Source organism: Eumetopias jubatus, unplaced genomic scaffold (assembly GCF_037043125.1).
Source record: "Eumetopias jubatus isolate StellerSeaLion01/CBP00866 unplaced genomic scaffold, mEumJub1_p1.0 scaffold_9, whole genome shotgun sequence".
In the NCBI taxonomy this organism is placed as follows: Eukaryota; Metazoa; Chordata; class Mammalia; order Carnivora; family Otariidae; genus Eumetopias; species Eumetopias jubatus.
In genome coordinates, this window is record NW_028274815.1 from 99,287,006 (window position 1) to 99,309,610 (window position 22,605).

Consider the following 22,605-nt stretch of genomic DNA (forward strand, 5'->3'; position numbering starts at 1 on the left):
GCCACATCAAAAGACGAACGGGAACATCTGTTTGCCCTCTCCTGATGGCAGAGCAGGCCACAGACAATGGAGTATTGCCAGTATGTACAATGCTATAGACATAAAGCAACACATGAATCCCTAGCTGTGCAGTATTCTGGCATGTGCTTTGTTCTTTCTGCCAAATTGGTCAATTTGCAGAAGTCTGCCTTATCTGATGCACTTTTTTGGGTAACTCTAAAGGCATTCCAGTTGTCTCCTCTCCATAGAAATATGTTTGGTTCAATATATATATTTACGTGATCAATGAAAAGAGAAATCTCTACAAGTGATTGCATGCATTCAAAATGAGGATCATTTTGCCTAGTGGACATTGCCTTTTCCCTCTCATGGGTTCTAGGGACAGTCTTTTTTTTACTGTAATATAGTTGACAGACAATATTATATTAGTTTCATGTGTCCAACATAGTGATTTGACAATCATAACATCACAAAATGCTCACCATGATAAGTGTAGTTACCATCTGTCAGCATACAAACTTATTACAATTAGGGATAGTCATTTACTATGTAGAGCCCCTTTCCACTTAAACTAATGGAACCCCATGAAGAAGGATTGGATGTAGCAAGGAGCAGCAGACAGAAACAGTTCGATGGGGGAGGGATGATGGAATGCTACCAATAAGGAAGATCACAGGAGAACGTTCTCACAGCAATGGCTTGAGAACGGTTTTTGGGACTTTCTATCTTCTTGGCAGTTTGCTTATGAGAATAAATTACTCCACCTCTCCCAGCTCTCATGACAAATGTCAGATGATCCTGGGCTTTGTGGAAGCAATTTCCCCCTCTTTTACCTCAGAAGACCTGTAGCTTCTAAAAGTGTCAAAATGGACTTGAGATATTTACTTATTCATTTAAGTCCAGGTGACATACATTGTTATATTAGTTTCAGGTGTAAGACATCATGATTTGACATTTATTTACATTACAAAATGCTCACCACGCTATGTGTAGTTATCATCTGTCACCATACAAAGTTATGTGAATGTTTCCTTCAGAAAACCCCTGAAATAACAGTATTGTAATGAATGCTGCCTTGTGATACCAAATGTCAATCAGAACATGTCAAAATACACCAAAAGTTCTTTCGATCACCTGACAATGGTCTGGACAAACACTCAAATATATGCATATACTTCTTGAACCATTTAAATGAATGGCAAGTGAATAATTTCTTCTAATACTGGTTATTAAATGTGTGATTGGAAGAATTTACAATAACAAATAATTACAGGGAGAAACATTATGTATGCATAATGAAAGATGACCCTCCAAAGCTATTCTACTAAGGCTAATTAAATTATGATTTTGGTCTGTTTTAATTACAACTAATAATGAGTTCTACAGGGTAATCTCTAAGAGGGTGAAACAAGGACTTAAGACTGCAGTTATTATGATAAGGAAGCAGAGATCTCTAGCTGATTCATTGCTGCTTGTAAGAACTTCCTTCATTCACAGAGCAAACTCCCCACTCTTGTGAGTGTTGGTCATGTTTTCATGTATGGTTTTCACGTAGCGCCTTAGGTTAGCAGTGTTTAGTGCTACAAGTTTGGGCAGAATAGTAAAATAAGAAAGCTACACTACTTATCTGGGGCTATCTGAAACATTAAATATGATGAACAGCTTTTAATATCTCCCTTTGGCTTTTTATTTTCCTTTTTGCCTCTTCTAGTACGAATTCATTAATCATATATATATGTTAACACTAACTTTTGTTGACTCATGGGCTAAATAATACATTTTTACTAATGCTTTGGTAAAATTAAAACACAGACTTGTTTTCTTTTTTAAGAATTCTCATCCAAGGATTTAGATTCCAGTTGCTGCTGCTGAAACCACAGGAGGTTTTTTTTTTTTGGTGTGTTCAATGTCATTCATGAGGCATGCAGATATGAGAGAAAACAGTGGAGACACAAAAGTCAAAGTCTGAGACTGGATTATTTTTCCCCCTTAAAAGCCAGATCTGACACAAATTCCCTACATATCACCATTGCTGGATAAAGCCCTTGTGGTGCCAATATTTAGTGAGCAGTGAGGAATACTTCCTGGCAGTCCATACATTTTTCACTCTGCTTGTTGGAGAAGGTTATTGTTATTCACGTGATGGATAGAAACACAAAATGAGTTCTCTGAGAGACCATAGCCCTGGAGGTCCATAATTTTCCTCTGACAGGACCACATTAGTCATTTTAGTGACTCAATTTTTGAACCTGTTTCTGTCTCCCTGAAGGAAGGAGAGAAATCCTATGTAAAATGTATCCAACCTGAAAAGAGGACTCTCAGCGTTTTACCTCAAGTAAGATAAATTAGAGACATGGAAAGGAATTCTGCTATCATGGCTGGGTGGTGTGGAGAAGCACATCTAAATATTTCCCAAGGACACAATGAGCATCTTTCTAGGATGGTTTTAGGGCAGGGGTCAGCAAACTCTGGCCCATACCTGTTTTTTTTTTTGTACAGCCTGCATGCTAAGAATGGTTTTTACATTTTTAAAGGGTTGTAATAAAAACAAAGAAAAATATGCGACACAGACCATATGTGGCCTGTGGAGCCAAAAATACTTCCCATCTGGTCCTTCACAGAAGTGCGCTGACTCCTGTTTTAGAGCAACCTAATGAAATAAATAGTGGGAGATGACTCAGCCTACAAAACCATGCATCTAAATGCCTTGTGGAGGGGTGATTACCCATGTGGTGTAGGAATTGGCTTGACCCATTATGAAGATAACCCTCCAGAGAACATGTCTCTGACATGTTCTCGCTGATTCCAAGACTGCAGATGGTACTGGAAAGGCCTTTTGACTTGCACATGAGTTTAAGTCAATAAAAGGATTTAATATTTGAGGGAGTCCCAAAGAATCCAAGGGCAGAGACCCAGCGAGGATGTAGAAGGTCTTAGAATAAGAAACAAGAAGACCATTTGGGATTAGGGTTGTTTTAAAAACATGCCCACAAATTCTTAGATCCTCCTCTTTTCTAGAGGTGGAGCTTAATGGAAAGCTCCCCTTGACTGGGTGATGGATTTAGGGACTTGCCTAATTAACAGAATATGGTAGCAGCAATGGTCTGTCACTTTTGAGATTAGGTTATAAAAGGGCTGCCACTTCCATCGTGAATGTGCTCTTACTCTCTTGGGTCACTTGCTCTGGAGGAAGCCAGCCGCCATGCCATGAGGATACAGATCAGCCTATGGAGAGGCTGACACGGTAAGGAACTGAGGTCTCTTGGCACCAGTCAGCAAGAAAGTACCTAGAGCCAGCCTGCCCCAGGAGAGGATGTGTGCTGGAGGGTGTGGTGAGCATATGGGGACACTGAGCTGAGTAGGGCCATAAATATGATGTTACATTGGTTTATCCCACCTTCAGTCAGCTGTGGGGATGAAGGACCCACCAGGGGTTTTCAGTTTTAATGTATTTTTGTCCTTTTCCTTTTGCAGTCAACTTTTGTCTTCACAGATTGTACGTCTTCATGATCCAGCCCCGTCCCTCAAATCCTTCCTCTCTTGTGGAAGCTGATTTTTAGTTTCTAAGTCCACAACAATGGGTTTCCTTCCAAGAAATCCCAATATTGCCTACAGAGAATCTCCTTCTAGCAATTTAAGCTGCTCATCCCTGGTATACTCCCTTGTCTCTTTCTCCTCCACTCCCCTGCATACTTACCTCCTTGTTCTTCTACTGCCCAGTTCCTCTTCTAGCCAGCACCTATTTTTCCCTGCCCTGTGCACTTTGGGACATCACTGGTGGCAGACGGCATCCCAACCTGCCTCCCTCCCATCCCCACACCCCTACACCTTTAGTTCAAGGAGCCATGGGTATGAAGTGCCACTCCTCGAGATCTGATCAAGCCCTCTCATGTGTACAAAGAGGAGAACTGAAACTTACATAAGAAAGTTTCAGGAACCATCCCAGGTGACACTCGGCATCAAAATATGTAACAGTTCGTTTGACCAACATTTATTTTCCATTTGTTGAACACTTAATGTGATACTGTGATATAATGAGAAATACATATTTGGTCGTTGTCTCCAGTTCCTGGCACAGAGCTCCTAAAACCCCTATAATTTCCTGAGTGATAGAGGTGGTAAGAGCATCTTTTATTAATCATAATAAGCCCCTTTCAACCTTACTTGATTTTTGCTAATAGGGCCACTCTTGGTGGCTCTCAGATAACTTTTAGGATGGGGCTAGTTGCCAGAGAACTCAACCTTGTGACTAGAGTGTTGAAATTTCAGCTCCATCCCTGACTTCTGGGGAGGGGAGAGGGACTAGAGATTGAGTCTGTCACCAGTGGCCAATGATTTAATCAACCCTGCCTATGTTACAGAACCTCTGTAAAAACTCCAAGAGAACGGGGTTTGGACAGGTTGGTGAACACATTCACAAGCTAGGATGTGGTGCACCCCAACTCCACAGAAGCTCCTGTGCTCAGGACCCTTTTGGACCTCACTCTATGTACCTCTTCATCTGGCTGTTCATTTGTGTCCTTCGTAAGATCCTTTATCATAAACCAGTAATAGTAAGTCAGCTGTTCTCCCTAAGTTCGGTAAACTGTTCCAGCAAATCGTCAAACCTGAGAAGGGGGTTGTGGGGACACATTACTCTATAGTGAGGCAGTCAGTGGCCCAGTGTGGGTGGCCCAGACTTGCAATTGCTGTCTGCAGTGGGGCAGTCTTGTGGGACTGAGCCCTTAACCTGTGGAGTCTGATGCTAAATCCAGGTAGTTGATGTCAGAGTTGAAGTCAATTTTAGGACACTTAATTGGTGAAGCTGGGGAGCTAGAGAATTGATGGGCACCAGGAATAAACCCACACAATTGGTATCGGAAGGGTTTTGAGTAGAAAGAGATTGTAGCTGAAGTCGCACTTGGGCATTGTGCTAAATGCTATGCAGATTGATGTCACTTAATCTCACCCAAACTGGGGTGAGGTGGATACCATCCTTGCCTCCTTTTTTCGATAAGGCAATTGAGGCTTCCAGTTAAGTAATGCAGCCAAATTCCCACTGATCAAGTGAAAATTTAGATCTGGCCTAACAACCCTAAGATCATGTCCATACTTTGAATCCCACTTCCTTTTCAGCATTCAGAAAACACCCTAACAAATTCACTGCTGGTTAGTTCTGGTCTGAAATGAACTTCACCTCTCAAACTTCTTTGTTAATCAAGATAACAGCAACTGCTCTGGGGTAGATTCAGCTGTTGTCTAATAACCACAGGTCTGATATTCTGGGGGCCTATTTTCTGCCCAAGAAAAGGAAGATTTCAAAACCGACCTTACACACAAGGTGGGCAATTCCAGACAAGAAAGGGATTAATAGGCTTCCTGTAACTGGAACTACCACATTCTGCTTTGGGGAGCAATGTTTTATTACTATGTTCACTGCTCTTTTATTCCCTAAAGAACTCTTTCAACAATGATTTATCTTAATTTAACTTTTTTTTTTTCTTCCAGGAAATACAAGTAGTACACTTCATTCCACTTCATTCAAGAAAAATGATTTGCAGTTGTGGTAAATCCCCTTTGTTCATTTGCTTATTTGTTTGTTCCTTCATTGGGTTACCAAGAAATGTTTACTGAGTGCCTAGTATTAAATAACAACAACAACAACAAAATGTCATTTTTCTAAGATACTATAAGCCCTTTCATTTTTAGAGGTAAACATATATGAGACTTCATGGCTGCATTTGTGCTCGTTATATTTTTTTATAATGCACTGTCTGCTTTGACCAGAGTTGAAGTTTTACTGTAGAAATCTGTTACCTTGAAGATGAAAAAGTGGCCAACAGCCAGTAATAATTGACAGTTTTTCAACATAAAGAGCAAAGAGTGTTCTATAGACTAAAAAAGAAAGACACAAACAAACAAGTACATCCAAACTTATATATGTTATAATTTTCAGGAAACTGGCTTTTTATTTCTTTTCTCAGCTGAAACTTCATTGTTAGCTCATAAGGGCTTATGATTCTTTTGGTGGGCACCTGTTGAAGGAATAATGGCAGACTTACTGAAGGGATAGCAACAGAGAGATGGCCAGGAGTGTTTCTACACAGAGGGAAGTAAAAGTTATAAATCTCTCTGGGGAAAGATTATACATGGCAGAGGAAAAAATAAATTGACCATACTTTTGCTGAGAAGCTAGCAAAACTGCCCTGCCAGGGATATGATTTTACTAGACTAAGTCAATTTTCCATTCTAGACTCAGGCTATTTAAAAAGGCATTTTTGTTTTCTAGAGCTTTTCCTGTGGAGAGGAAAACTGAGTATCTATCACCTAGAATAATTAATAATAATAGTGATAGCAGCTATAATTTTTGAGTGCTTACTACCTAGTTATCGGTCAGACTTTAGGCTTGTTCTTTTATAGGTTTTACTTCTAATCCTTGCCCAAATCCCAGAAAGTAAGGATTCTTACTCCTATCTTGCAGAGGAGAAAACTGAGGCTTGGAAGGACTTATTGAAGTCCAGAGGCCAGGAAGTGGTAGAGCTGAAGTTCAAATCTGGATCTGGCCGCCAAGGGAGCCTGTGCCCTGCCTGCCACGCTACGTGGCACGGTGCATCCCCCGGAAGATATTCCCTGCTTACTGTATGAAAATGCTCACTGTCAAGTAATTAAATTTTATGCAGAATTATATTTTAATTATAATTTAATTAAATTTGGAGACATAGATGCGATGTGAAATCATCACTATCTTTTCATTGCTTGCTTGTCCCAATAAACATCCTGTTTATCCACCAATAGCCTCCTCTAAGGGCATCTGCAGGTAGTTGAGGGATATGCTGTTTTAATCATGCCTCACGGATTACTAACTCTTGTGGGTGGTGGGAGAGCCTGCTTCATACCTGTTCCCATCCAACTCAGCCATTGGAAATCTAACCCTGTATGGAATAAGTTGAAAAGTAAAACCTCACGGGGGCACCTGGGTGGCTCAGTTGGTTAAGCGTTTGCCTTCGGCTCAGGTCATGATCCCAGGGTCCTGGGATCAAGCCCCACATCGGCCTCCCTGCTCAGTGGGGAGCCTGCTTCTCCCTTTCCCTATGCCCCTTTCCCCCACACTTGTGTTCTCTTGCTTGCTCGTTCTGCTCTCTCAAATAAATAAAAAGAAAATCTTTAAAGCAAAGTAACACCTCGGGATTCAGCCTCCTAAGATTGATGTCTGAATTTCAAAATCGGGTCTTACACCCACAAACTGGCTCTTGTATTATTTCCAAGATCCATTTTCTAAACTGCATCCTGAAGAAACCTCGACCTGCAGAAACAGCACTGAAGGACGCCAGTGATCAAAACTAGGAGCTGGCAAAGTGGCCGCAAACCCAACCAGTGATGAGGCCCAACCTTCCCTAATGTAATGAGGGGTAGATAAGGAAATTGGCAGCGGCTGAACACCAAGAAGGAAGCAATGCCCTGTGGCTGCCAATATATAAACAGTAGGCTTCTACAGACAAGGTTAACACACTGTCCAAAGGATTTCTGAGTGTAAACAGAAGCTCACATTTTGCTTGCCTGGGGCTGCCACTGAATCAAGCCACTCATCAACGGTACTTTGGGCATTCCTTTGACCCACTGTCCAACAATTTGGAAATGTGGAAATGGCCTTTTAAAAAGTGAACACACAAATTTTAAAAAAATCGAATTCCATGTTGCCTCCCAATGCACTCTCTTTTAGATTGGTGATACTGTTGACTTTTTTTTTTTAATTTTTTATTGTTATGTTAATCACCATATATTACATAATTTGTTTTGGTGTACTGTTCCATGATTCATTGTTTGTTCATAACACCCAGTGCTCCATGCAGAATGTGCCCTCCTCAATACCCATCACCAGGCTAACCCATCCCCCCACCCTCCTCCCCTCCAGAAACCTCAGTTTGTTTTTCAGAGTCCATCATCTCTCCTGGTTCTTTTTATAAGTTCTCTGTGTACTGCCTGCAGGATCTCTTTCCCCAAGTCACATCCCAGCCACCACAGACCATCACAACGTGTCTTTTCTTTCTTTCTTTCTTTCTTTTTTTTTTTTTTTTTTGCCTTTATTTCTCCCTCTGATGTTTTATCTCTTCTCCCACCGCATTGATTTTAATTTTAAATATCCTTGCTCCAGTCACTTTCACTTGACCTGCTTCTTTCCCATTCTTGGCATTTCTCTCTCGTTGGGTACCCCTTAGCTATCGCTTCTCACTACACCTCCCAGGTTCAAGGTGGTATCTCTGATACCCACGGACTGGCTTATGCAGCCTCACACAGAATGGTCACCATTTCAGGATCCCAGACATGCAGAGCTCTGTTGTGGTCATCATCAGAAAGTGCCCACTGAGTGTATCAGCATATAAATGAAGATACTTTCTGGAGAGAACATCATAGACAATTCTGGAATTGCCTTTTAGTCTCATTTCCATTTCCTTTATATCTCCCACCCTCTGGATTTAGTGTTTTTATACCCTCATCTACCATCAAAACTGTCTCTTAGAGGAGAAGAGTTCTAGATTAAATATATATATATGTCCTTTGACTTGGCTACAGTACAATCCCCAATTTCCTATTACTCCTTTGATGGCACACATTCAAAATGCAAATTTTCATACACAAAGGAATAACTCTTGAAATAACGCATGGTGCCATCGAGGACTTGAACCTCACACTTGATTTAGTAGAGCTGCATAGAGAGCAGAGTGTGACTGCTCAGCAAAAGCAACAGAATTTAGAGTCAGCAAATTTGTAGGAGAGTAATTTTAAACAGGAAATAGAAATGATGAGTATATGAGGGCATGACTGAACTTCAATCTTTCACAGAACCAGGGGCTCTGGAGAAGCCCATCAAGATCCTAGAGATTAGATCCTTCATTTGACAGAAATCAGAGATTTGCTAAAGTCAATCAGCACAGGCAGGAATCCAGAGATTTTATTCCCCACAACTGTACCCACTTTTGATCTCCCCACTCTTGAATCCCAAGCCCCATGATCATATAAAATAGATACTAAGACTTCCACACTCACATCTTCCTCTCTGTGCTTGCTTTCCATTAGTAGTCTCCAGTATTTTCTTCAGGATCCCATTCCACAAAGTTTTGAAAATTAAATTTTATGTATGTATCTATGTATGTATGTATAATGGATATTGGAGCAGATTGTATATTCCATATATATATATATATATATATATATATATATACACACACACATATATGTATATATTTATATATATATATATTTATTTTTATAATGTGACATTGACAATCTCCATTGGGAGTCTCCATTTTGAGGCTCCCTTGAGCCTGGGAGGACTTGTTAACTGTCTCAACTGATGTGGATGTGATGAGAATGTGGTCAAAACAACATTGTATAGCTTTTGAGACTGTGCCATAGAAGGTTATGTGAATTCAAATTGGCTCTTGCTTAGAGATATGCACCTTGAGGGCTCTGAGTCAATGCCTAAGAATGCCCTGAAGCTCCTGCTGCTCGTAGATCACATGGAGGCAATACATCAAGCTAGAGAGATGTCCAAGGAACCCCAATTGTTCCAGCCTTCTATTGTTTGAATCTCCCCAGTCCAGGGCTCAGAGAAGCGAGGGAGCAAATATCTGATGATTCCATATCCCAATTTCTGAGCTACTCTAGCTGATGCTGAATGGAGTTAGAAACAAGCTATCTCCGCTGAGCAGATCTGTGGACAGAATAAATGTCATTATGTTATGCCAATAAGTTTTAGGGTAATTTGTTATGTAGCCATAGCACCTGGAACAGACATTTTTCCTTCTTGCCATTTGAGAGCACCGACTTATGGGGAGAAAGCATTCAGGAGCCTGCCCATCAGGGTGATTTGGTGTTTGTAAAACTCAGGAGGAGAAACTTCAAGCATGCAAGCATGTAAGACTCCATGGCTTAATCTCCAAACACAAATCTTATGCAAAACCAATGAAAATGCAATAGCAAGGGAAAAAATAAGACAAAGAAGACTAAACGACCCCCACAAGAGTGTATTTCAAAGAGTAAGCATTGTTGCTAAGTAAGGAGTAAGAGAAGAGCAAGACTTCCAAAGGGAAGAGAAAAAAGCACAAGGACAGAGGTAGGCAGGATGGGTAATCTGGGGAGACCACCTATTTAACAGAACAACAGATGGGGAGAATTAGCAAAATGACTGTCCACAATCGCAGTGAACCTGGCCATCAGTGTAGAAATTACCTTTGTTCTGGGTGTATTTTAATAATTATAAAAAGAAAGGAGATAACTCTAGGCCATTCCTACATTGTTGCTCATTTGTTAATTTGGTATTATACAATGAACGAGTCAAATTTGACAATAGGGCTGAATTAAGACTTTCAGAACTCCGAAAGACCAAACAGATCTTGGTGATCTCTCCCATCCTCATATTTAATAAAATTAAACACCCCCCCACACACACGCACACACACACTGTATTTTAACCTGGCCCCATCTCCATATGCACTTTAAAAGAAACTTCTCTTTAAATGATCTCATAATATTCTGGATGATTAATCAAAGCTGAGATTTTCTCATTTATTTTTGGCACCCCTGCTTTACTGATATGCAAAGCGTATGTTTAGCCTCTATATTGGGTAGTACAATAGCTTTGACCAGAAATAGTGGTAATGTGTATTTTCTGATCATATAGATCATCATTATCAAATGCATTATTTCCATGACTTGCTAAACAGAAAATGTCTTGGTAAGGTTTTCTAAGTTTTGGGATCTAGCTTTAATGTATAGAGCATCACTGTGTGTTTCATATTAAGTTCACACAAGGAGCCCCATGTCACTTTGATGGGGACAAAGCCCAGCATGGCTGCTGGATATCAGTAAATGAAGTCCAGACTCCTCTGCTTGGTTTTCAAAGTTCTTCCTGTGATAGCCCCCAATCTGCATCCACCCTAAACTACAATGCATTTGCCATTTGGGCCCTTTGCTTCTTTCCTGTCTGTCTGGCCCTTCTGTTTCGTACATTCCTGGCCATCTTCATACTCCCTTTCTCCTGCAGATTCCCTGTTCTGGGAAGAACCCCTGGGAACCTCAGTAAAAAAGTTAAAGGCCCAGTCCCTATCCTTCTTCAATGAGCCTGGGCCTTGGTGTTCTTTCTTAACCCTCTAGGTGACTCTAAAATCAAACACTAAAAGAAGTTTGTGTTCTCAAAGGCAAAGTTTAAGAAGCACTGGCATTTGGGCTGGTATCATACTACCTTACTTCTAGGCCTGATTTCCCAGAGTTCCTAGCCATGTCATATTCTACAATTTTTTCACTTCTCTGTGCCTTAGTTTCCTCATCTGTAAAATGGCGATATCATAGCACATGCTTGATAGTATTGTCCTAAAGATTAAATGAGTTAAATGTGAAGTGCTTAGAAAAATGTCTGCCACATAAAAAGTGCACAATAAATGTTAGGTAAATGGCCCCTTCGATATCTGGAAGTCCTAATGTCTCTGTCTCAGTGCCTAACCAATACAGGCAGGCCAATTACTTTTGGCATTGAGAGAATCTGTGATCCTGGGCCAAATTCTCAGGAAATGTGATGCTTAAATCTGTGATTCCCAACCTTGACTACACAACCCTGAGGTTTACCCAAGGTGCTTAAAAAAATACTGTTGCCTGAAAAAAACAAAACGAAACAAAACAAAAAAAAAAAACTTTGTTGCCTGGGTTCCTCTGCCAGAGGTTGGACTTAACTGGTCAGGGAGTGGGACACAGGAATGGGATTTTTAAAAAGTTCCCCCAGAAGATTCTAAGAAAGAAGAAAATGGTTCTTTTCAGTATACTTGCAAATTTGCTCCAAGTTTGAGATTGTCTAAAATAAAAACCAAGTATATATAAAAAAAAATGGTGCTCCAAAGATGCAGTGCATCGAGTTAAAATGCAGCTTTCTGATTTGGTGGAAGGCTGGGACTGAGGGCAAGAATCCACATTTTTAGCACTCACCGTTAAGTGGCAGCTTCAATGGAAGGAATAAAAAATTCCCCTGAGAGTAACAGTTTGCAACTGTTCACCACACACTCAGCCAAACCACCTCACTTCCACCCCACATTCTAGAACCTACTTCCCCATCCCTCCACCCCTTTCCTCCCAAACCCCTTACCTATTTTCTTTCTGCCAGTGGCAAAGATTATTAGAGATCAGTGGGGAATTCTCAGGATAGAGAATTGAGAAATGATTCAAGTGATCTGCTAGCATTTTTGTCCAAGGAGAAAAGAGTACCTTGGTTTTCTGTGTATCATTCCTCAAGCAGGCAATCCCTGCAGATGGAGTTATTTCATAAGACGGCCTCTGATGGCTCCAGAGTGGCTAGAGTGAGGAGTGAAGAGGCATGATGGAGCAAGGTATTAGGAGCACGCACTGCACACCCAGGTAATTTCAGGGTAGGTGGACTGTTTTAAGGCTCTCGCCGGTATCGTAGAAAAGCACAGCTTTGTTAGAGTAGAAAATTGAAATTTTGAAATATAATGGCAAAACCGTAATGTGAAAACCCAACACTGTTCAAATAGCAATAGTTCTCCTTAAAGACAAAATCAAACCAAACCTTACTCTGCTGAAAAATTAGTATCTAATATTATAAGCCATCAAAAGTCCTCTTGGCATAGTGCCAGCACTGGAAAAAAACAATCACTCTAAAGTTTTAACTCTATAAACCCAGGGACTGAGTTTTGAACAAAACAAATGCATTCTTTATCCTCAGTTTTGGAAGTCAAAACAGGCAAATAGTGAAACACATATAGTCTGAATTACTCACACACACTTATAAGACTTAAAGAAAGAAACTTAAAAAACGATTATTAAAAGAACCACTATTGGGGCGCCTGGGTGGCTCAGTCATTAAGCGTCTGCCTTCGGCTCAGGTCGTGATTCAAGGTCCTGGGATGGAGCCCCACATCGGGCTCCCTGCTTGGCGGGAAGCCAGCTTCTCCCTCTCCCACTCCCCCTGCGTGTATTCCCTCTCTCGCTGTGTCTCTCTCTGTCAAATAAATAAATAAAATCTTAAAAAAAAAAAAAAGAACCACTGTTGATGGCCTGATAGGCTGCTCTTTCCCTTTGTTGTTTAGTAGCTTACTTAGGATCACCTTTCATGGGAGTCCTCTAGACAATTCTGGAGAACTTTTAGAAAAGAAAGTTTCCCCATTTGTGAAATGAGATGTTCTCAGAGGCCTATTTGGCTATTAAAACCCCACAATTCAAAGCTTTTAAATTTAAATTAAGGATGAAAATATTTACAGGGCATGAAAGAGTGAGTTCATAAAGAATCAATTTTCATGAATTTGATGGTTATATAGAATTACAGAATTTGATATTTGGAGGGGACCTCAGGGATATTAGGTGAAGGGTTTGATCCTGTGCCTAAGAGATGAAAATAGAACTCAGGTGTGGTGGTTTCTAGTTCAGGGCTCTTTCCCTGAGCTTACAACCATATTTCCCCTTTCCTCGTTTCCTTGCTTCCTCTCCTACTTTCTTTTCTTCTTTAATTTCTTTCTTGCCTTCATCATTCATGACAATAGTTCCACCATCATCCATTAACTGGAAAATTACTGATTGAAAGTAAACAAAATAACAGCAACAATAAACACCTCTTGTCGGGAGAGAACATATTGGAATCCACAGTATCTAAAGCACCTAAAATAATCTTTTCTGTTGAGTTGTCTTCTTTGTTAACACACTTGTGTTGTCTCTCTTTTTGTTGTTATTGATAAGAATTCATGCCTGAATTGTTCATATTGAAAGGAATTTCAAGCCTTAATAAACAAGGTGGGTGAGTTTTTGATGGGAGGGAGCTCTTCCTGTTTTGATTCATTACACTTGGGCTGACCGGTTCTTCTGTCCAGAGATTGTGCTGGGCAGTTTCCACACATAATCTTGTTTAAATCTCCCACACTCCCACAGGGGAGGTTCTTTCCTTCATTTAATAATGAGGAAACTGACTTTTAGGTTAGATAAGCTTCCAGTGTAGGAAGCAGAACTTGTACAGCCAAGAGCTCGGTTGACACTCATGCTGAACCATGGTTTCTCCACGACTAGGAGTGTCCATATATGTTATCACCCAAGCTAGGACTCCCGCACCCACCACCAAAAGTGAAAGGGAATATTGCCAATAATATGTCAGTGACCACAGGCATAGACAGGGATCATTCTGGGTCACAAGGCACCTATGCTTAGTCTGCCCAGGTAGGTTTGTCCTTCTCACTACAGAAAATGCCTTGATGTATTCTGTGTTCCCTGTTTAAATCCCAATGCTAACTGAAACAGGACTCCATGGTTAGAACCACAGCTCTGTTTAATGGGTAAATGGGGAGAGCATGACTGTTGGGCCTATCTACTAATCTGCAGCCGGCAGATAGCTCAGAATGGCCCTGAATCATGCAGAACATAAAGAGAATAATTAAAGCAAGAGGGTGACATGGACTTTTATTGTATTCTGACTTTCACCATGGAAATTTACCTTTTGCTTAAATTCTTGGTATTTTAAGGTCTTAGGGGACAAAACAAAGCTATTCTTCATGAGAAAGCTGCTTTTCCTCATTCACGCTTCTTCTTTTTTTTTTTTTTAAAGCTGGTCAATCACTAAGCTCATTTGAGTGATGGCTAAGTCAAAATTATGACTGCCTGATTTTACCCTTCATTGCACTTGTCAAAAAATTAAATTAAAGATCATGCTTATGAATATAATGCATGAACTGCTACATGGCATTCTGAAAGATAGAATGTCCCTTCTGTACAGCCACTCACAAAACAGCATGTCACATGATACATTAATATGCAGGAAAAATAATAGGGCAGGGAGAAAATTCTGCCGCTTAGGAAATACGACATGCATTCCACCAGTGGTTCGTGTGTTCAGAAAAATTTATTTTAGTTGAGACAATAATAATAATACCTCTAAAAGCAATATTAGATCCTTCAAACTTATATAGTGCTTTCTAGTTTCCAAAATGTTTCCACATGTATCTCATCTGACAGAAGAAATCATTAATATTTTAGAGTGCAGTATAAGGCTGCTTGATGTAGCATTGCAAGGGCTCGGGTTCCTGAAGAATGTGCATCCCATGTAGGCTTGTTAAATACTCTATGTAGAGGCAATTGTAGAACGAGGGCCAAAGTGCTAGTGCTTTCTGTAAAAAATATGGTGGAAAAATAGCATTCATTACCGAAAGCCACTGAAGGCTTTGGAGATGAATGTTTGGAGAAAATTACTGTTCTCAATTTGCTACTGAATTTTAGGAGCATAACGTCTCTAGTTTTTTAAATGAAAATATGTTTTTGTTTTATCAATATAAAACAATTCTTGCCATATATATTTTTCAGTTACACACAAATTTAGAAAGTTGAATATTGAACTTTTCCAAATCTGCCCCTGTCTCTTTTCTACTGCTCTAAGATAATTCCTGAGATCAATTTGACATATATCTTCCCAGCTATGTATTATATACATAGGCATGTATGTACACACATATATAGGTATGTATGCATCCATTTTTTATATGTATATTTGTAGATATTTACTATCTACCAATCATTTTTCCTATCTATCATGTATCTATCGAATTTTTGAATACATGGCTGAGCTGGTGCTTTTTGTAAGGAAACTCCTTAGAAGCCAGAAATGATGGTGACTGAACCAAGATTTGTAAGCAAGCACTGAAATTATTGTTTGCTTTGAAGCATTTGCCAATACCCAGATGGTCTAGACTCTAGAATAGTGGTTCTCAAACTCAAGCAGGTATGTGAATACCCCAAGTGCTTTTAAAAACACAGATTAGTGGGCCCCACCTCAGCATCTCTGATTCAGTAGGTCTGAGATGAGGCCCTAGAATTTGTAATTCTAACAAGTTCCCAGGTGATGTTGGTGATACAGACAGGAATACTCTTTGAAAACCACTAGCTAAAGCTTGGGTTTGAATGAGCCATACATGGGAGCCATAGGACCCGTGCTTTGCTCCTGAGTATAGTAGGAAATTTTCTCATCTCAGTTTTAGCATTGGTTGGAGAGGAATAAAGGAAGAAAAAAGTCTCTGTTGGGATTTCCTAATCTTATAATATATATGTACTAACATGGGCAAGTAGCAAACAAAACAAAACAGAAAACTCTAAGCCAAATATGTAGTTTAAAGTTTCCCTAAATCGGCAGTATCTAAAGGTATCTCAGAAACAAAACATAAATAAATAAACTCTTAATCCAGCTTCAGAAAATCCCCACAAAAAAAATCTAAAGAACATGGCAATAAAAAAGACAAAATATACAAGGAAATAACCATAACCATGAATCTGCAAAAACAACAAACTGCAGAATTTGACTTAGACAGACTAGAGATATTGAAATTTCAGATACAGATTATTTTTTTAAATATTTTATGTGATTATTAAATAAAGGATGACCAGCTATATTTGAAACAGAACCAAATAAAACTTATAAAAATGAAAATGATAACAATGGAAATCAGATTAAAGTTAAATAAGATTAATGAATCGAGTGATAGCCTTGAAAAAACTAACCAGAAAGCATCAAAGAGAGATAGATAGGGACACAGGAAGAAAAAAAAAAAAAGCAATGTAAGTTAGTGGAGACAGTATTTGGTGGGGCAATAGGAGAAAAATTTTCAGAACTTTACTAAAAAATGTCTATTCCCATATCCAAGAAACACAGCAAATCCTAAAAAGGATAAAGAGAAACACACACAGAGGGACATCATAGGGAAACTGAGAGACAAAAAAGATAAAGACCAGATTGTCAGTGCAAAGAGAAAGGTAAAGACAATTTAAAAGAAACAATTAGACTGGGATATTACCTCTTAACAACTACAGAACTGATAAGAGTGGGGGGAAAAATCTTGAAATGTTCTAAGAAAATAACCATCAACCTCCAATTTTCACCCAGGAAAACTGCCTTAAAAAAATAGCAAAATAATAATGTTTGCACACAAACAAAGCCAGAGAGATTTTCACTACAGCAACTTCTAAAAGGATTTCCCGGTGAAAGATGGAGGAAAGAATGTGAGAGGAGCATGTTTTCTTAATGGTGCTAAGTTTTCTATAATATTCTTTCAATTAATTTTTTTGTAAGAAAAAAAAATTGGTCCAAATTCCTGAGAGTTGGAATTGCTGGCAGTGCCATTTACCAGGTGTTTTTCAAGCAATTATGCCTATAATTTGCCAGCTTATGGTTGGCTTATCATTTGTATCAGATCCCAGCCAATCTGAAATTACTAATCATTTCCTTGTTGGCATGGTGTTGCAGTGGGTCAATACTCTGATCCATGAAAGTTCAATCAAAACAATCAAAATGAAACTCTATATCCAAAAGTCCAGCATACAAAAAATGCTAAAAATTCATTTGGAAATTGTTTGATTATTTCTTTTGATGTTCAGTACTTTAGTACAACGTTTGTGAAAGGGATAAGGCTTTCAATCAAGGCTGCAATAACAGCAATGTTGCCTCCTTCAACAAAAGTAGGTCTAGTTTCCCGAAGAGAGAAAGGGAAAAGGATTAGTGAAGTTATGTTGTTTCTAGAAAAAAAGAAGAGATTCTGACATTAACAAGCTGCACGGACTTTGGGCAAGTTAAAAAACCATTCACAGTCTACTTTAAAACAGATCTGTAGAATGAGATAACTTGCCCATATGTTCCCAAAATTCTTCTGGATCAAAATACAGTTATCACAGTTATATATGCCAGAAAATCTAGGTGAGTTTGTGTTCCAACTCTATTCTCTATGATCCTGTCTGAGAATGGATATTATAAGGTAAACTGAGGTAATCAAGAAGACCCATGAAGGTTAGAATCAGGGCTGGGAACCCAAAGGTAGGGGAGAAGTAAGATGAAGCCAAGTAATGGGGAATTTAGCTGAGTGATCTATAAATAAAAATACCAGAAGCTTCTCTTACTAAATATATATATTATATATAATATATATATAATATATATATATATATTAGAGAGACGACCAAGTTGGAAAAGGACTGATAACTCTAAAATGGGAAGCCCATCACAGAGAAGGATCATGATCTGCATTACCCCTCCACCCAGGGATACAATATTCCGTTTTCATGTCTAGTGGGAAAGAACTGTAACTCTTTACCAATCAAAGATTATAACTCTTTGAATCAGGAGAGGAAGTGAAACATATGTAACATGAATTCAGGATATAGTTTATTTCATCAAAATAGAAACATTGATAAATAATGAGTGCCCATCATAGAATCATCTACCTTTAGCTATTTCTTACCATTTTTCCAGCAATTTTTACTTTTTCATCCTGAAAATCATCTTAGGAACAAACACACAATTCCCACGCTTCTATAGAGTGGCTAATGTTAGATTTCACCATGATGCCACAGACAGAATGTCCCTGGTCACGAATCCACAGTGACGGCGCTTTGGTGCCTTAGAGCATATTCTGAGACCACATCTTTGGGTAAGGAAAAGCCATATTATCTACTTATCTTGGAATTACGGAATGATGTTCCTAAACAAAGCAAATTATTTAGGAGGCAAAAGAAGTTTCCGCTCACCTCAAAGAATAACTGGGAGGAATACCCTTATTAATTAAAGGAGACAGAACTGCTGTAGTTTATGGCTCACCACGCGACACTTGAAATGACCACAGGCTCAGGCTCCGGAAAACAACCTCTGATGTGGGTTGGACATTTGATGGGAACCACTAGGTGAGGTGGAGCCTCTCCAAGGAAAAGGCGACTGTCATTTTGCCCTTAACCCATTTACCAGTCATGGCCTCAAGAGATAGTCCAGGAAATGACCTCATTAGAGTAGGAGATGAAAGCCCAAAGCTCTTATCACCTTGGGCCAATGAGAACTGCTGGCCTTCTCCATGGTTCTAAGTGTTCACCGTGAATGAGTTGAAGCTCTCAAGCATATTTAAGTGAATCAGGGCAGTGTGCACCCTCTCATGGTGCTGATTATTATGGCAATTATAATAGCCATTATGAATGCTGGACCTGTGCTAGGCACTTTATACATACTATTTCTATTGTTTACTGTCAGTTGGAAATGTTTATTTCTTGTTCCTCAACCAAAGGGCAGAGAACATTTACTGCTGTGCCTTTCTCCTCATCCCCTCACTTATCCAAACCTGCGGGGGTGGGGGGGGTGCAGAAACAGACACATCTCGAGTCTCTCTCAGATCCACCTGTCCACAGAGAGGGCATGTCCTGGTCTGTTCTTTTTCATATAATAAGCTCACCCGGGTAGCCTCTGCCCAAGCACCCAAGATACCAAGGACAATGGTACTTGCTCCTGAGGGGACAGAGGTTACATCTTTTATATTCAGGAGTGAAATCCAGCCTTAGGAAGCCCATCTGGGGGCAGGGCCACCAGATGCTCTAATCTAACCTCATTAGTAACAAAGCTCATGTTTTTGGTTTCAAACTTTCCTACAGCTTTGCCTTCTCAGTTGGTTCTGAACCCAGGTGAGGGTGAAGGCAGTGTCATTACTTATTAGTTGGAACCCCGACACTCATGCAGATGCTGTGCTCTCACGGAGGAGAGATGTTCAGGATCTCCCTTCAAGAGGGAACATGCTGCTGGGAATGAAGTTAGCTGACAGCGGCCACTGACCACATTTTGGGGTCCACTGCAGCATTATAGTCACACCGAGGCCACTTTCTCCCCTGGCTGCTTGTGGCCAGTGAGTGAGCAGGAGGAAAGGGATCTTGGAGCCGGCCATTTCCTGCCCAGTGCTCTGGGCCTCCCCAGACTTCTGCAGATTGCACTGCAGATGGAGGCTCTTCCTAGCTAATCTTCCTTCCTTCTCTCCTTCGCCTCCCCCTGCTCCTCCCCCCTTTACCCTTCAAGGCTCCCTGCTCCCATACATTTCCTGCACTTCTATTTCATCTTGGCATCTTCTTTCCCAAAGACCCAAGCTGACACCATCAGTATTATAATGCTCTCCATTTCACGGAGGATGAAGTGAGGATCCAAGGCAAGAAACGAGAAAGCATAAATATGTTCCCCCTTTAAGAAGTTCATGCATACTCTGGAGATGAGAGGCTCCCTTAAAAAAAGTACCTAATCTACATTTTAAAAGAAAAATCTGAATATCTTGTAGGTGGCACTAGTGTTATAAGTCAAAGACAGATTGGCTTCATTTCTTCAGAAAACTGAGCCCAACTGAGCCTGTCCATTTAATGCAAAGATACGCTGGCTTCTAGAAAGTGGAAGAGAAAAAAAGACTGGAAGCATTTCCAGCACCCACTGCACAGGTTTGAACCTGGACTCAGAATGTGTTCATGAAAAAAAGCAATTGATCCCAATAAGGCAATTAGCTACGCACTGCTCGTCACACCCAGGTCTATAACTTCACCTTTACGCGATGACAGAGCACCCGACTTGTCAGCACTTTGCAGGAACAGAAAATACCTCACGATGAGAAAATGTGTTTTTTCAGACTTGGTTTTTACCTTCACCAATTAAACCTAAATCTGATATTTTGTCCTCGCATTCAGGTGAGAATCCACATAGTAGGAAAGGATAAGCAATTCTTCTGTGATTTTTGCACCCTGAGAAATATCTGAACACATAATTTAAAAAAGTTAACCAGAAGTTTCTTTTCCTGGAGTAATTTTTTTAAGACAGGAGGAACAAGACTCACCCTCACTAGAGTCTTTGGAACATTCTGGCTTCTTTGCTTTGCTCTTCTTGTGGGGTGGAGAGAGGCCTTTTGGCTCTAACCCCTCTGGAAGCATAAAGATTTAAAACATTCTTATTTAGATAGTCAATATTTAAAATTACGTTGAAGTTTAAAGTCCTTTTTTTTCCCTCAGTAAACCCATATGTATGGTGAAGCTTGATCACAGATTCATTTGTCATTTTGACTGAGCTAAATTTTGGCAAGAGCCTGTGATTCCCCAGTGCACACAGATTGACATTAAAGCTTAACATCTTTTTGTGACCATCATTAATGACTCACACAGATGTGAAATCTTAAATGTCTTTTTTAAATTAAAAGAAATTCTCCATAAGGCAACCCCCCATTTTTTTTTTCCCCCCACAGGAGTTTGATTTAAAACTTCACGGATTAACTGACAGTTGCTAAAATGCAGTTTCATTTTACTAAATCCTCAAAGTGGAGCTAGATCAGCTGCAATGTCATCTCATCTTGGGGGGTTGGGTGGAGCTTTAGTCATCCAAATTCTAAACAACTTCTATATGCCCCCAATTAAATTAACATGTTTCCCACTTTTCTCAGTCCTTCCCAATACCCCCTGGGGCCAAGTCTATCCAAGGAGGCTGATAATTCAAATTCTGAAGACTGAAAAAAAAAAAAAATCCTGAAGACAGTTTTAGGAAAAGTGACTCTAAATTTATTCCCTTCAGATACAGATACTTTGTTAGGCATTAATTTGTATTTCCAGTCCTGGTCTCTCCGCTAAGCTCAAAGCTTATGTCTTCAACGGCTTACATGGCAGCTCGTTTTGTATTTGGACTGGCTGTCTTCTCTCCACTCTCCACTTTCTACCCCACCTCCCACCCAGTTGTGCACTGGAGGCTGGTCTCTATGTACCAGTGAAATTTCTGGCTTTCTTCCTAGGCTACCAGTAACCTTCAAGGGCTTATTGTACCCCTCTATCTCAGGTCACAGACCCAATCACTTGGCTTTCTCCACATCCTCTCTGTCTCCAGCGTCCTGTAATTACCCCCTCCCCCATTGTCCTTTCAGGGCTGGGATATAATGGTGCCTCCCTCTTTCCAGCCCCCAGGATTTCCCTTCACTGGGCTCTCACCAAGCATTTCAAATTTACGTAAATAATCCCATTAGGCATTTCAAACAGCACAGCTGGAACAATACTCTTGATGTCTGCAAACCTGTTCTCTCCAAGTATTTCACATCTCACTATCTGCCCAGGAATTTAAACCCCCAAACTGAGATATTGTCCTTAATGTTTCCTTTCAGTCACTCTTCCAGGAAGGTCATCATAAGTCCTATCAGCTCTGCTCCAAAATATCCCATATTCATGCACTGTGCTCATCCTTTGCAATCATCACCCTAATCCAAACCAGCAGCCTCTCTTACCTGAGTTCCTATAGTAACATTCGGGCTTTCTAAACTCCCTGAAACTAGCTATTCTCCGTGTAGCAGCCAGAGTTATCTTCTAAACATAAAGCCGATCCTGTTGCTCACATGTTTAAATACCACTGGTCTTAGAATAAGATCCAAATCCAATTCCATGGGCCGGGACAACATGGCCCTCAGGCTCTACCTACTGCTCTAGCCTCGTCTCCCACTTGCGCTTTGGCTGTCTTTGTGTGTTCTTCAGTCATTACTAGGCTGGTTTCTGCCTTAGAATCATCACATCTGCTGTTCTTCTCCCCTCCCCCTCCAAAAACAAACACTCATGTGTCTACCTCCTTCTCACCTATTAATCTCAAATCAAACTCAGCTCCCAAGAAAGGTCCTCTGCTAATTCCTAACACGAAGGGTGCCTGCAAGGGAAATCTCTCTCAAAGACATCACTTGATGTATCTGAAATTATTTTGTCCCCTTCTTTCTTTATTGTATGTCTCCCTTCCCCATCCCACCTCCTAGAATGTAAGTTACTTGAGAAAAGGACATTTGTCTTTCCTAATCTCTC

At 40.1% G+C, this 22,605-nt stretch overlaps 1 protein-coding gene across 2 annotated transcripts in view; it reads right to left on the bottom strand.

Moving 5' to 3' along the window:
- MACROD2 (mono-ADP ribosylhydrolase 2) overlaps window positions 1–22,605 on the bottom strand; it is a 2,087,069-nt gene that overhangs the window by 125,826 nt on the left and 1,938,638 nt on the right. For both annotated transcript variants that reach the window (XM_088026245.1, XM_088026244.1), the window contains exon 11: window positions 20,625–20,708. In XM_088026245.1, coding sequence (XP_087882371.1) covers window positions 20,625–20,708 — 84 coding nt within the window. The remainder of the gene's footprint in view (window positions 1–20,624; window positions 20,709–22,605) is intronic.